Source organism: Macrobrachium rosenbergii, chromosome 2 (assembly GCF_040412425.1).
Source record: "Macrobrachium rosenbergii isolate ZJJX-2024 chromosome 2, ASM4041242v1, whole genome shotgun sequence".
Lineage (NCBI taxonomy): Eukaryota > Metazoa > Arthropoda > Malacostraca > Decapoda > Palaemonidae > Macrobrachium > Macrobrachium rosenbergii.
Window position 1 is genome coordinate 48,538,088 of NC_089742.1, and position 14,347 is coordinate 48,552,434.

Genomic DNA, 14,347 nt, shown 5'->3' on the forward strand with positions numbered 1-14,347 from the left:
GGAATAGGAGAGGAGGAGGAGGAGGAGATCTTCCTCACACGCAGCAGCCAATCAGGCGGAGTGAAACGAACTGAAAGAGACTTGTGAAATTCCCACTGTGGGGGCGCGCGCCAGATCAGGAAACCAAGAGGTCTCGCTCTGAGACTGTGGTGAATATGGAAAGAGTCACCGCCATTCTTCTTCTTCTTCTTCTCCTCCTCCTCCTCCTCCTCCTCCTCCTCCTCCTTCTTCTTCTTCTTCTTCTTCTCCTCCTCCTCCCCCTTTACTCCTCCTCCTCCTCCTCCTCCTCCCCCTCCTCCTCCTCCTCCTTCCTCTTCTTTTTATGCATTTTTTCTCGGAGTCTTCAAGATCTGATTACGTCATCTCCGTCGTTTGGTGATGTTCACGCGAGTAGAAACTGCAAAAATTGACCTGTTTATCTTTCCTTTTTTTTGCTTGCTTGCTTTTCCCATTACGTGACGTGAATGAACTGAAAAGTCTAGTTATTATTATTATTATTATTATTATTATATTATTATTATTATTATTATTATTATTATGTAACAAGCTTAGTCTCCAATGAAATAGCAAAGCACGGCATTGAAAAGATAAAAACACATAAACAAAAAAAGGAAAATTAGAGAAAATAATAATATCGATAACAACAAGTATTTTAAATTAATGTAAATTCTTATATAATAATGTTTTATATAATTAACCGTAAACGGCAAACTTCACTTGTAAACAAATGCCTACAGTAACCATTGTCAAAGGTAATGTAAACAGTATATACGTTGTATAGAAAACTGTATTTTTGTTGCATGTTAGGAGAAATCTAACTTTAATTTTGCATTGATCAAAATTTTAAAAGCATTGTAACTTGACTATTCTCTCTCTCTCTCTCTCTCTCTCTCTCTCTCTCTCTCTCTCTCTCTCTCTCTCTCTCTCTCTCTCTCTCTCTGTGAATTGTTATCTCTTTCTCTCCTGAATCTCTCTCTCTCTCTCTCTCTCTCTCTCTCTCTCTCTCTCTCTCTCTCTCTCTCTCTCTCTCTCTGTGAATTGTTATCTCTCTCTCTCTCTCTCTCTCTCTCTCTCTCTCTCTCTCTCTCTCTCTCTACACACACAAACATATATATTATATATATTATATATATGTATATATAAATATATATTATATATATATATATATATATATATATATATATATATATATATATATATACATATACTGACCATTACAACGTTTGTGCAATAAGTGAAGGTAGTATTATCAAAAGACGATTACACTAATTAAAACGGAGCAGTTGTCTGCAGTTGACATTATATTAATTAATTCGACATGAAGATTTCGTAACAAGGGGCGGGGGCGGTCGTTATTACCTGTCTCTGTGAAAGATATCATCCATGAGGTTTTACCTTTTATTTGGGAAACGAAGTCACAGTAAAACTTAATGGCGAAGCAAGAGTAAACTTAGAGCTTATATATATATATATTTATATATATATATACGATAGTATATATATATATATATATATATATATATATATAATATATATGATATATATATATATATATATATATATATATATATATATATATATATATGATTATTGTCACTTTAACACGTGATCCACTTATCACACATTAACACAGGTGAAAAATAAGAGGTCCTGACCGGTTTCGACATTTCCGGAGCCATTGACGAAGGACTGATATAATAATAATAATAATAATAATAATAATAATAATAATAATAATAATAATAATAGTAGTAAAACTATTTCCTTCAGGTTTTGATGTCCCACCAGCACATTTCCATTGGCTCTCTCTCTCTCTCTCTCTCTCTCTCTCTCTCTCTCTCTCTCTCTCTCATGATAATGACAATCTTGACAATCTCAGGAACGAATGAAAACCTAACCTTTTTACATTCGTGCACTTGGTCCTAAAGGATATCTTGTTAGCCAAACTAACCCGTACGAATTAACTCAATGTCTCTCGGGCTTCTTCTTTTTTTATTTTTTTACATTTTTATGTTTTCTGAAAAGGAAACTATTGTACCGCCTTTGTCTGTCCGTCAGCACTGTTTTCTGTCCACCCTCAGGTCTTAAAAACTACTGAGGCTAGAGGGCTGCAAATTGGGATGTTGCTCTTCCACCCTCCAATCATCAAACATACCAAATTGCAGCCCTCTAGCCTCAGTAGTTTTCATTTCATTTAAGGTTATAGTTAGCCATAATCGTGCTTCTGGCAACGATATAGGACAGGCCACCACCGAGCTGTGGTTAAAGTTTCATGGACCTTTACTCATACAGCATCATACCAAGACCACCTAGAGACAGATCTATTTTCGCTGGTCTTAATTATTTGCCGTACAGAAAACTCGATTGCGCCGAAGAAACTTCGGCGAATTTTTTGTTTTCTTATGTCCCAAATTTTCTCAGCCTTAGTTAGCTCATATATGAATCAGACCCTTCGCTTCCGTCGGGGACAGACCCAGCCCTTTCTACCTCCTTAACTCTCTCCCTCTCTCTATTCCTCTCCTTCCCGAATCCTACCGTTCCAACGGCCAACATGAGAAGAAGGACTCTATTTTTGGCTTCTTTTCGTACTCAGTTTATTTCCCGTTTAACAGACAGCAGAATGATAATGACATTTTTATTAGTTTTTTTTTTTAGCATTAGCATAATTTCTTCTGTGCTACAGCCCCCTCTGTGCGAGACATAGAACACTGAAGTTGAATAAAAACTTAGGATTTTTCTTTTCTGAGATCCTTTACAAGCAAAAATTAGTCAACAAAAAGGAAGGATAGTCCCCCAGACGAGAGAGAGAGAGAGAGAGAGAGAGAGAGAGAGGAAAAATTATACAAAACTGCTTTTATTCACTTCAACCAAGGTGACAAAAACTGTTTGAAGAAGCATAAAAAGCCTCGTTTGCAAACACAAATCCTGCAGTCAGGGTGTCATGCATATTAACACTCTTCTTTTGTTGGGAGGGACAAACTATACTGTGTCCCAGAAATAATTTATGACTTAAATTTGAATTACATCAACATAAAATGAATGAACACAACTGGTAATGCATGCTTTATTTATATATATATATATATATATATATATATATATATATATATATATATATATATATATATATATATATATATATATAATCCACACATCTGAGGACACTATAGTAGGCAGGAGAAAGGGCAGGAACACACACAGATCCAATACATACATTTACTTGTCTACGCGTTTCTTGACCCGTGGTCACATCATCAGGACATCTCTAGTTATAAATTAAAAAGGGACATTCAGCACACATTGTTAAAAGTAAACATACACAAAACATAAAAAACTTAAAAGAGAAAATCAGTTAAACTTAAACATATATTAATATTCTCCATTCTTGTTTCAAGGACACGACAGCCCCATTAAAATCGTCCTCGGTCCCTCTTCTTCTTGTCTTCGAGGAGAGACGAGAGAGAGACGTCTGTGCCTCATTACAATGTAAATGGCGCTTTTTCCCTTTGACTGTGAACTGCCCAGACCAGGAAGTCCCAGAATGCCATAAAAGTAAATATGCCGGACTTCGTGGCGTCCGGGAGATTCACCCATCTCCCCTCGACAGACAAACTGGCGCCAGGGAGCTTAATACGCTACTAAGGCGTGGGAGATGAAAAAGTGTACGTCTCTCTCTCTCTCTCTCTCTCTCTCTCTCTCTCTCTCTCTCTCTCTCTCTCTCTCTCTCTCTGATATTCAGCTGTAAAATTTGGATTCGTTTGAGCATCGTGTGTTGAGAACGAAATGGAAAATACTTGTATTTCAAAAAACAGGGAAATAAATGGGGTTTTTATCGCTAGAAAGCAATTTATATATATATATATATATATATATATATATATATATATATATATATATATATATATATATATATATATATATATATATATATATAGTCTCGGTAATTGGGCGGCTACTTGGAAATCTTAGCTTAATGATAAATAATATTGCCAAGACCGGGAAGAACATTCTTTATTGTACAAGCTTTCGAGGTATAAAACCTCATCATCAGGCTGAAAAAACCGACAAGGATGAGAATCAATAAAATTACAATAAAATGAATTGTCATAATAAATCTTCAGCAAAAATACTAACGAAATATAAAATGAACAAGTAAATACAAACTAAAAGGGTGTCGAGACGTAAAATAACGAAAAATTAAAAACACAAACATAAAAATATGAAAATAAAACTAAAGTGAAATGTAAACAAACTACCACTCACAAAGTAAAATATTTAACGACCTAATTGAGTACCTACTATGAAATTACACGATAGCTAGTTGAATACCAGACGAGTTGTTGTTCAATTCCGGCTTCATCTTATTAATAGTCAGCGACTCTGAAATTAAAAGGTCCAGTCTATTTGAACAAAAGACAGTACCGAAAATCCAGGTCAGTGAAAGGATGGTCCTGTGCTAAACTGTGTTCTCTAATGGCAGAAAAGGGTGGTTTGGAAAGGGGGAAACCTAGTTCTAATAGAAAGACCTCCTGTGTTCCAAATTCTGTGTCTGAGCCAGCGGAACTAGATCCCACGTATCGCAGACCACACTGCGAACAAGTGAACAAGTAAACGACACAGGAATTAAGGTCCACAGGCAGATGTAGGCTTCTCTCTCAAAAGTGATTTTATTGTAAAAGGATTACAGAAAACAAACCGGAAACTGATTTGAGGGAAACAATGCTTAAGTATTTCTTGTAACTTTTTCCGGACCATATAGCTACTATGACCAAGGTAAGGCAATTTAATGTACTTGACACCTTTACTAGCAGTACTGTACACCGGTCTGGGACAAAACTTTTCATTTAAAAAATTTTCAGAACTTTGTAAAATACAAAAAATGGGATATGAGTTTTCATAAAAATAATTCTGGAGGAAAACCATATCTTGATGAAATAAATTAAAATCACAACAAACATTGTAGGCTCTATTAATCAAAGTGCGTATTGAGTTCATCTTATACAACTTTGGGTCTTTCTATTAGGGAACTGAGGTTTCCCCTTTCCTAACCACCCTTTTCTGCCATTAGAGAACACAGTTTAGCACAGGACCATCCTTTCACTGACCTGGATTTTCGGGTACTGTCTTTTTGTTCAAATAGACTGAACCTTTTAATTTCAGAGTCGCTGACTATTAAAAAGATGAGGCCGGAATTGAACAACTCGTCTGGTATTCAACTAGCTATCGTGTAATTTCATAGTAGGTACTCAATTAGGTCGTTAAATATTTTACTTTTGTGAGTGGTAGTTTGTTTACATTTTTTAGTTTTATTTCATATTTTTTATGTTTGTGTTTTAATTTTTCGTTATTTTGCGTCTCGACACCCTTTTAGTTTTGTATTTACTTGTTCATTTATATTTCGTTAGTATTTTTGCTGAAATTTATTATGACAATTCATTTTATTGTAATTTATTGATTCTCATCTTGTCGGTTTTTTCAACGATGATGAGGTTTTTATACCTCGAAAGCTTGTACACAAAGAATGTTCTTCCTGTATTTATCTTAACAATAATATTATCATTAAACTATATATATATATATATATATATATATATATATATATATATATATATATATATATATATATATATATATGATATATTATATATATGAAAATAAATGTATGTATATATACATACACACACACATATGACTTTTTATCACATCACCGTGATTCATATATATATAATATATATATATATATATATATATATATATATATATATATATATATATATATATATATATATATATGTGTGTGTGTGTGTGTGTGTATCTGTGCACACACCAAAACATATTATATATATACATATATATATACACACGTATATAGAAATGAAATTTTCATAACCTCATTCATAATAATATTCACTCTCGGCTTTCTTCTCTTACAAATGCTTTCAGACTCTAACACTTTTCTCAGGATCCAAGTTCTAAAATAGCACTGCCACTGAGGTGATGCTGTTTGGTATAAAATCTAGTTTTACCCAAACCCAGTCACTTTCCCATTAGGTATTCCCATACATGATTCGCTTTCACCATAAGATTCCCTCACCACTATCATCAGCTTTCTGCTCAATTAAAGGTCAGAGTGACCCACATGGTAGCATTATTGATTATAATGCATGCTTTTTCAAGAATTATTCAAACCAGATGTAGGTTTCATTCTTCAGTCTCGAGCTTATCACACAACTGTTTCATCTGCAAGGCTTGATCCACGTATCCCATCTCTTTTGTAAATCGTATAGCTCTTCCAGGGCATCATTTGGGGGCGTTTGGAAGTGGGTGCACTTGACCCCCACCCCAAAGGAAACTGATGGTTCCCCCAATACTTGGTTTGCCCCCTAGTCTCTTTGAAATAATAATAATAATAATAATAATAATAATAATAATAATAATAATAATAATAATAATAATAATAATAATAATATTGTTGCTTTATTAACTCAATACAGCTCTTATATGGCTTCAAATTGCTCCAAAATGCACTGATAGGACTCGCTCCGCTCCCCACCCCACCCTTTCCAGAAGTTCTATACCTTTGGCTCCCCCCAAGAAAAATCTGAAATGACGCCACTGAAGTCTGCTCCTCCATTATAAATCCTTCTTTTTCTCTATCGTGTTTCCTCAAACCAAACTATCATAAAAATTCCCCAATCATATCTCACAAAACGAGTCACAAAATCAGTTATCCATAAGTGAGGTGTAACAAGAAAAGATGAGTGGGCCGGAAGGAAACGTGCTAAATATATATTTAAGAATACCAATAAATAGATAGGTATCGTTTTCTTTAAAAGTATTTACAGACATTTTCTATAGTCCATAGTTTATGTAAGACTTTAGCATTCATAGGTCGGGCGAAAAACTGGAACTCGTACGAGTTTTGTGTTGTTAAAGAATCAAAAGTAGTAAATGTCAGTAATGAAACTTGCAAACTATGTGCAAACTCAAGATAAGCCATTCAAAAATCACAAATAAAAAAAAGCGTGATTAAAACCGTGAAAATACAGCGATGATCATATTTCCATAAATATTCAGAAGCAATTGTTTTATCATAGGGGTGTGCACTAATCCTTTCCTACTGATAACGTTTTTTACCATATTGCAGAAGAAAAAATCACGTATTTGCCAGATAATAACATTCAGAATATTGCGTATACTCAGGTTGCAACAACTTCCTGCCACCGCTTTAATCTTATCTAGGCTATGACCATCACATATCTAAATGGAATTCTATTGAAAAATACTTAATATGATGATTATATAATGAATAAATTAACAAGAAAACATTGGTATGAATTATTAATGTTCCTAAGAAAAGTGGGAAGAAAAGTTCTGGTTATGTTTTTCGCATGCTTCAAAAATCCTATAGGGCATAGACACTGTGCTTGGTATGCCTATAAGGATAATGCAGCAGCGGAGACAGTGGCTCATAACGAGAGAGAGAGAGAGAGAGAGAGAGAGAGAGAGAGAGAGAGAGAGAGAGAGAGAGAGAGAGAGAGAGAGAGAGAGAGAGACTGTGAATGTGATTTCCTGTATGAATGTGTCTGTGAACCAGGCTTACTGAAGGATTCAAGGCTCACACCCCCACCATATCTTTCTGGTCTTCTATTAATATGTGAGTTTTACTCAAGATTAGTTAACAAAGAACAAACTTGGAGTGTTATTAGCTGACAATGCATGTTCCTGCAAGATTAAATATCTTTCTGTAAAAAGGGAGACGCTAGAGGGAAATATATATAAAAATAAGATAAAGTAAGTACGTTCCATAATCAGTCGCTGCTTCCAGTGCAAGATTTTTCTGTTTCCAGACTTTCACAGGCCGCCATGAACCTTCAGGTGTACCTGCGCAGGTCTACCACCATTTGACCCGTGCAGGCACACCTGAACGTTAATGTAGACAACCTGCACGGTTATTCTGCCTGCGCAGACGACCTAAGCAAATACTTCTTCTCAATCGATTGGCTTGCGTCTAAACGACCTGCGCAGGCGCACTTGAAGGTTAGCGTGGCGAAGCCACCAAGTACTTTTTTGTTCAGTTTTCTTCCCGACCTCGTACGAAGAGAATGTCCCAGTCAGAAACAAAAAGTACTGAACTCTGTTGAATCTAAAAGTTTTTATATATAAATTAAAGATGAATCGGAGTTTTTTTTTTTATAAATGACGGGATTGTTAGACTCATATATATTTATAATTTTGTAATTTTTCCATAGGAAGAATAATTGTGTTTACTGAACGCTGAAAGTTGCAGCCTCATTCCTGAATGTCGTGAAGATTTAAAAAATAAAAATAAGATTTCATTGAAACCCATAAGAATGAGCCTTTTCTTGGGCAGGTAAAGCCCAAAGACTAAACAGATAAAAAAAAAAGGCTGTATGTTCTAAATTAATCGAAAACCTAAAGGAGACTGATCTGCTGTTGTTAAGGATAGAATATTTATAATATTTATCCATGGTCATAAACCATGTATGCAAGTCAGTTTTTATAAAGGAGAATCAATATTCAATCTAGCGAAGTAATGGAAAACAAGAATAAGCCTATGTGTGTCCATTCATGATTATGCCTCATGCACGTAATTCACTTTTAAAATGAGAACAAAATACTATTCAACTTAGTAACAGAACAAAGTAAGACGAAAGAAGACTATGCATCATGTGTTAACAGTGAATAACAGCAACTCCTTCACTGGATGTCATTTTCAGAATTTATTATCGTTTGTTGCTGTCAGCAAGCCAGTCATTGAAAGACCATCGTCTGTTGACGTCATGGCTGCTATAGAGAACCGAGGGAAAAACTATATGTTAGTGGTGATACGCCTGCTATTAATTATCAATCCACGTTTCTACAGAGTTAAACAGCTTTCTGTGAAAAGAGAGAACCTATTTATGGATAGTTATGATGACTATGTGATAATTTGAGACAGATCGTTCCTCCTTTCCCTAATATTTCACCATTCGGTATTGTCTATTTGTGCATGCAGTTTGAGTTGTTTTATGTTAAAAGCACAGTTCCATCATGGCTACGTAATTTATATCAGTCAGTTGCTCAAAGAGGGAATTTATCTTTGTGCCTAGTAAAATGTGATGCCTATCGTAGAAGCCGTAAAATGTAAATAAGATACAGGTAATAATTAGTCTTCCATTCATGTTTCGGTGCGTCATTTTGGAAACAAAAATCAGTTTTAAGTGCACATTTGATGCTCATGCAACAATACATTTGGCCTTAAAAGAAGAAAAAAGAGTCTCTTCACTAAAGGCTCTACGAAGACAGGAGCGGGAAATTAATTTGTTCCTTTACGAATTGCATGTAAATTATTATTATTATTATTATTATTATTATTATTATTATTATTATTATTATTATTATTATTATTATTATTATTATTGTTGTTGTTGTTGTTATATTAACATTATTTTATTATTATTGTTGTTGCTGTTATTATTATTATTATTATTAGTATTATTATTATTATTATTATTATTATTATTATTATTATTCAGAAGATAAACAAAGCTATCCATGCCAGAACAAACCTATACAGTGTGTCGCCATCACCGACCCGAAACTTCAAACTTCGAAACCCCCATTCGAAAGAAGTTACAGAAGCCAACACCAAACGCAGAAAGAAGAAACCAACAAAGACAACAAAACCAATAAAAAAAAACAAAGGAAGGACTTTTATATAAAACAAACAACAGAAAAAAAAGCAAACAAAAACACTTGTTAGTTAGCTTCGCAAACCGAACGAAGTTACAGAAGCCAACACCAAACGCAGAAAGAAGAAAACCAACTAAAGACAACAAAACCAATAAAAAAAACAAAGGGAAGGACTTTTATATAAAACAAACAACAGAAAAAAAAAGCAAACAAAAACACTTGTTAGTTAGCTTCGCAAACCGAACGAAGTTACAGAAGCCAACACCAAACGCAGAAAGAAGAAACCAACAAAGACAACAAAACCAATAAAAAAAAACAAAGGAAGGACTTTTATATAAAACAAACAACAGAAAAAAAAAAGCAAACAAAAACACTTGTTAGTTAGCTATAAACCGAACGAAGTTACAGAAGCCAACACCAAACAGAAAAGAAAGAAACCAACAAAGACAACAAAACCAATAAAAAAAACAAAGGAAGGACTTTTATATAAAACAAACAACAGAAAAAAAAGCAAACAAAAACACTTGTTAGTTATTTAGCAAACCGAACGAAGTTACAGAAGCCAACACCAAACGCAGAAAGAAGAAACCAACAAAGACAACAAAATAAAAAAAAACAAAAAGAAGGACTTTTATATAAAACAAACAACAAAAAAAAAGCAAACAAAAACACTTGTTAGTTAGCTTCGCAAACCGAACGAAGTTACAGAAGCCAACACCAAACGCAGAAAGAAGAAACCAACAAAGACAACAAAACCAATAAAAAAAAACAAAGGAAGGACTTTTATATAAAACAAACAACAGAAAAAAAAAAGCAAACAAAAACACTTGTTAGTTAGCTTCGCAAACCGAACGCCATGTCCGACAGCTAAAGCATCTGATGAAGTGAGGAGCTGGAAGCGAGTTCACACAATCACAACGTTAAAGTATTGGGCGGCAGAGAGAGAGACAGACACACAGTAGCTTCTCGCAGACGCCATCGTCGCGTTCGTTTCCCTTCCAGTTTCGTTTATTTCGGTCTGTCGCAGAGCCCCAGACATGGACGTGGACCACGGTGAGATCCCTTTTCGTTTGCCGTCGCTGAAATGCAACCGAATTAAATACTTGTTGAGGTTTAAAGTTAATTCGTTCGAAGTCTTGCCAGTTCGTAATGGCGGCTTCCTTCCTCGCTGTCTTGGTTGCTTGGCCTTGGTAGGTAAGCGGCGGCGTCGTGCACCTGCGTCTTTGTCTTTTATCTACGTGACTTCGGCCGTTTTTTACCTCGCCGGTTGTAGTTATAACTTGCGTCGGGGTTATTAAACAGTTGCATTCGGGTTGGGGTTGTTTCGCCGTAGGTTGCGGAGGCGTACCCTACACCTTCGGTATATCGACGAAGGGCGCGGCGTCTAAACCGCCTTTTACGTTTAGGCCTAAATACTGACGAATGTCACGAAAATTTACTAAATTTTGAGATGTATAACGAAGCCCGTATATTAGGCCTATCTTAGGCCTACATTGCTAGGCCTACGTTAGGCTTAACCAAGTGTCCTTAGGGCACGAGACATCGGTCGCTGAATTGTCGCTTTTCACGCGGTATTTAATGGTTGAAGCAACAAATAAATCAAACTTTTGAGAAAACCTTTAAATAGATTCAAATTTCATTAACATAATGAGCTAGGCCTATAGGAGACTGCCATATAGGCTCGTAGGCTGACGTTGTAGGATCATCTCGTAGGCCTAGCCTAATTCCTCGGGATTTTGTAAAAGGGGGTTTTGATGTTGAGGGGGGACTGATGTTATGCCTTGAGTTAAGAATTTGGTGGAGTCTTTAATGCAGAAATTAATGTATCACCCTTATTTGGTTTCAGTATTAACATAGGCCTATTGATGTTTTTATTATGAACATAGGCCTATCGATGTCTTTTTCATCGTGAACGACTAGGCTACTGCTGCGGCCTGGTTCCTGCCGGTTGCTGATAGGAATCTTTACTGCCTTTTGTTTGTTTTTATTCACGTTAATGTCTTTCTTTCATGCTTATGATTATTTTCTTTCTCTTTTTCGTTTTTATGTTCTTCCCCAAGGGGCTGGGACTAAGCATGGCACCCGTTTTGCACATGCTGGTAGCTACCGAACCAGAGGGGCCCAGTGGCAGTCTTCAGGTTTACCAGGTTAATTGCCAGAGGCTCTCAAAAACATTTCAGCACTGAGGTCTCCTTTGAAGTTCATTACGTGGTAAAACTGAAGACGATTACTGCACCCTTCTAGTTCGGTAACTACCAGTGTACACGTGAAATGGGCGCTGAGATTAGTACCAGCCCCCCCTAGGGTTTGAACTTGAAAACATAAACAAGTGACAATAAATATCATTAACACGAAAGACATTAAGAAAACATTAAACCCCCTATAGAGGGGTAGTGCCGTCAATGCACTGCAGGCATTATTTGAGGTTCTTTGCTGCGTCCCTTAGGCCCCTAGCTACAACCCTTTTCATTCCCTTTACTGTATCACGTTCATATTGTCTTCCACCTTTCTATCCACCTTCTCATAATATTTCATAGTTGAACTGCGAAGTTTCCCTCCTGTTACATCTTCCAAACTTTAATATTCTCAGTTTCCCTTCCAGTGCTTAATGACCTCATAGGTCTCAGTGCTGGGCCTTTGGCCTAAACACAGCGCCCATTTTACACGTAAACTTCCAGTTACCGAAGTAGAGGGATGCCTTAAGTCCACAGTTTTACTGAAAATTTCATGCATGTATGGTTATATGTTGGTTGTTAGGTAGCTGTAAGTCTACATTGAAATGAAATATTCCAATCGGTATTAACGGAGAATAGTTGCACAGTCATCATTCTGCGTTGCCCAAAGTACAGATTTCTTGTAATGCAAAATACTGTTGTATACAAATATTGACTGGGTCAGGCATGGCACAGAAACTTAGTCATGGCATTTTGAATCTTGAAAGCTAGATAAACTGAATCTTTAGTTTGAACCCCCCTAAAAGTTCATTCACACTAGTCAAACTTAGTTATATGGGTTTTCAAAACTTGAATACCCAGTATAGTGAGGTTGCCAAGTTTGGTTACTAATCTCTGTAAAAGAAAACTGTTGAGATGTCTATTTGTCTTAAAAGCTATTCCAATCATCAAATATACCAAATTGCAGCCCTGTAGCCTCATTAGTTTTTATTTTGTTTAAGGTTAAAGTTAGCTATGATCGTGCATCTGGCGCCACTACTGGTGCCATCAACAAAGTCACCGCTGGGCTGTGGCTGAAAGTTTCATTGGCCGTAGCTGAGAGTTTCATACATTATTATACACTGTACAGAAAACTTAATTGCGGCGAAGAAACTTTAATGCATATTTTACTTATTAGTGCATATTTTACTTGTGTATTATTATTTACAGTACGTGCATGGAGTTAAACAAAATCATTCGAGAACTGTATGTTACTTACTGTATTATTTATAACAGGAAGAAGGTAAAAGATGAATTGTTTTTACAGATAACACAGGAATGCGCAAGAATAGCATTGGAGCTCTTCTGTCTGGTGCACGTCATAATGATGACGATGGTCCAGATGATGTTCCGTCAAAACCCAGAGCAAAAAGTGAGTAGTTATTTTCAGTTTTTCTCTTTCGGTGTATTGTGTACAGTACTGTCACTCTTAATAGAATCTGTTTGTTTGGTAGTTTAAGTCATATATTTTAAGGTTGTACTATATTTAATATGGGTTGTTATCCAGTTAAAATCTTAAAGCAAAGTTTTTTCTAGTGTATATCTCAGTGTAAAAGTAAAACATAGCATGATTTTTGTTTTTAATACATTAACCAGCATTTAATTGAGATATGTAGCAATCAGTTTGTGTAAATTATTGTTTATACCATAGTATTAGTTTTTGGACAACACCTCCATTGAGTAATTTAATGTAAAAGATTGGTACTGAAAATTGTAGCTAAAGAAACCATTGTGTGTAGGGTTTTTTCATTGTTCATATGTTTGCTTTATGATCTGCCAGTTCTTCAATAGCTTTCTTATCCCTGCAGGTTCTTTGATTGAAGATCTCCAAAATATGGACCAGGGCTTTGATTTTTCGTCCATGGGGACTATGGGAGACTTCTCAGGCTGGGGTTTTGGAGATAGTGATATGGGCTCCAAGAATGATGATGATGATGATGGTGGCGGTGGTGGTGGCTGGAACCGTCGCAACAATAGAGGTGGAGGAAGAGATAACAGAGGAAGAGGTGTCGGCAGCAGAGATCGAGGAGACAGAGATGGTGGAGGAAGAGGAGGTGGCAGAGGAGGGAGAGGCGGAAGAGACAGGGATGGTGGTGGAAGAGACCGGGATGGCGGCGGAAGAGACAGGGATGGAAGAAATCAGAGCAGGGACAGAGGAAATCGAAGAGACAGCTTCAACAATGATTCCTGGAAACAGAATGATGATGATGATGACAGAAATGATGACGGAGGTTGGAAGAAACCCAATCGAGAAAGAGGTGGTGGTGGTGGTGGAGGTGGAGGTGGTGGTGGAGGAGGAGGAGGAAAAGATCGTGGCAACAGTAAGTTCATTTTTATTTTATTTCCTCAGATACCTGCATTCCTGCAGCATATGTTTAGATAGTAATATTTTCTCTGGATTTATAATGGCAGTTGTGTTTGAGGTACGGAACTAGTAG

General features: G+C 36.1%; 1 protein-coding gene across 1 annotated transcript in view; it reads left to right on the forward strand.

The window, feature by feature from the left end:
* The first annotated feature begins 10,582 nt into the window (after positions 1-10,582).
* LOC136846432 (uncharacterized) overlaps positions 10,583-14,347 on the forward strand; it is a 59,016-nt gene continuing 55,251 nt past the window's right edge. Inside the window, exons 1-3 of the mRNA XM_067117219.1 lie at positions 10,583-10,749; positions 13,177-13,281; positions 13,718-14,230. Of these exons, the coding sequence (XP_066973320.1) occupies positions 10,734-10,749; positions 13,177-13,281; positions 13,718-14,230 (634 nt within the window). The 5' untranslated portion in view covers positions 10,583-10,733. The remainder of the gene's footprint in view (positions 10,750-13,176; positions 13,282-13,717; positions 14,231-14,347) is intronic.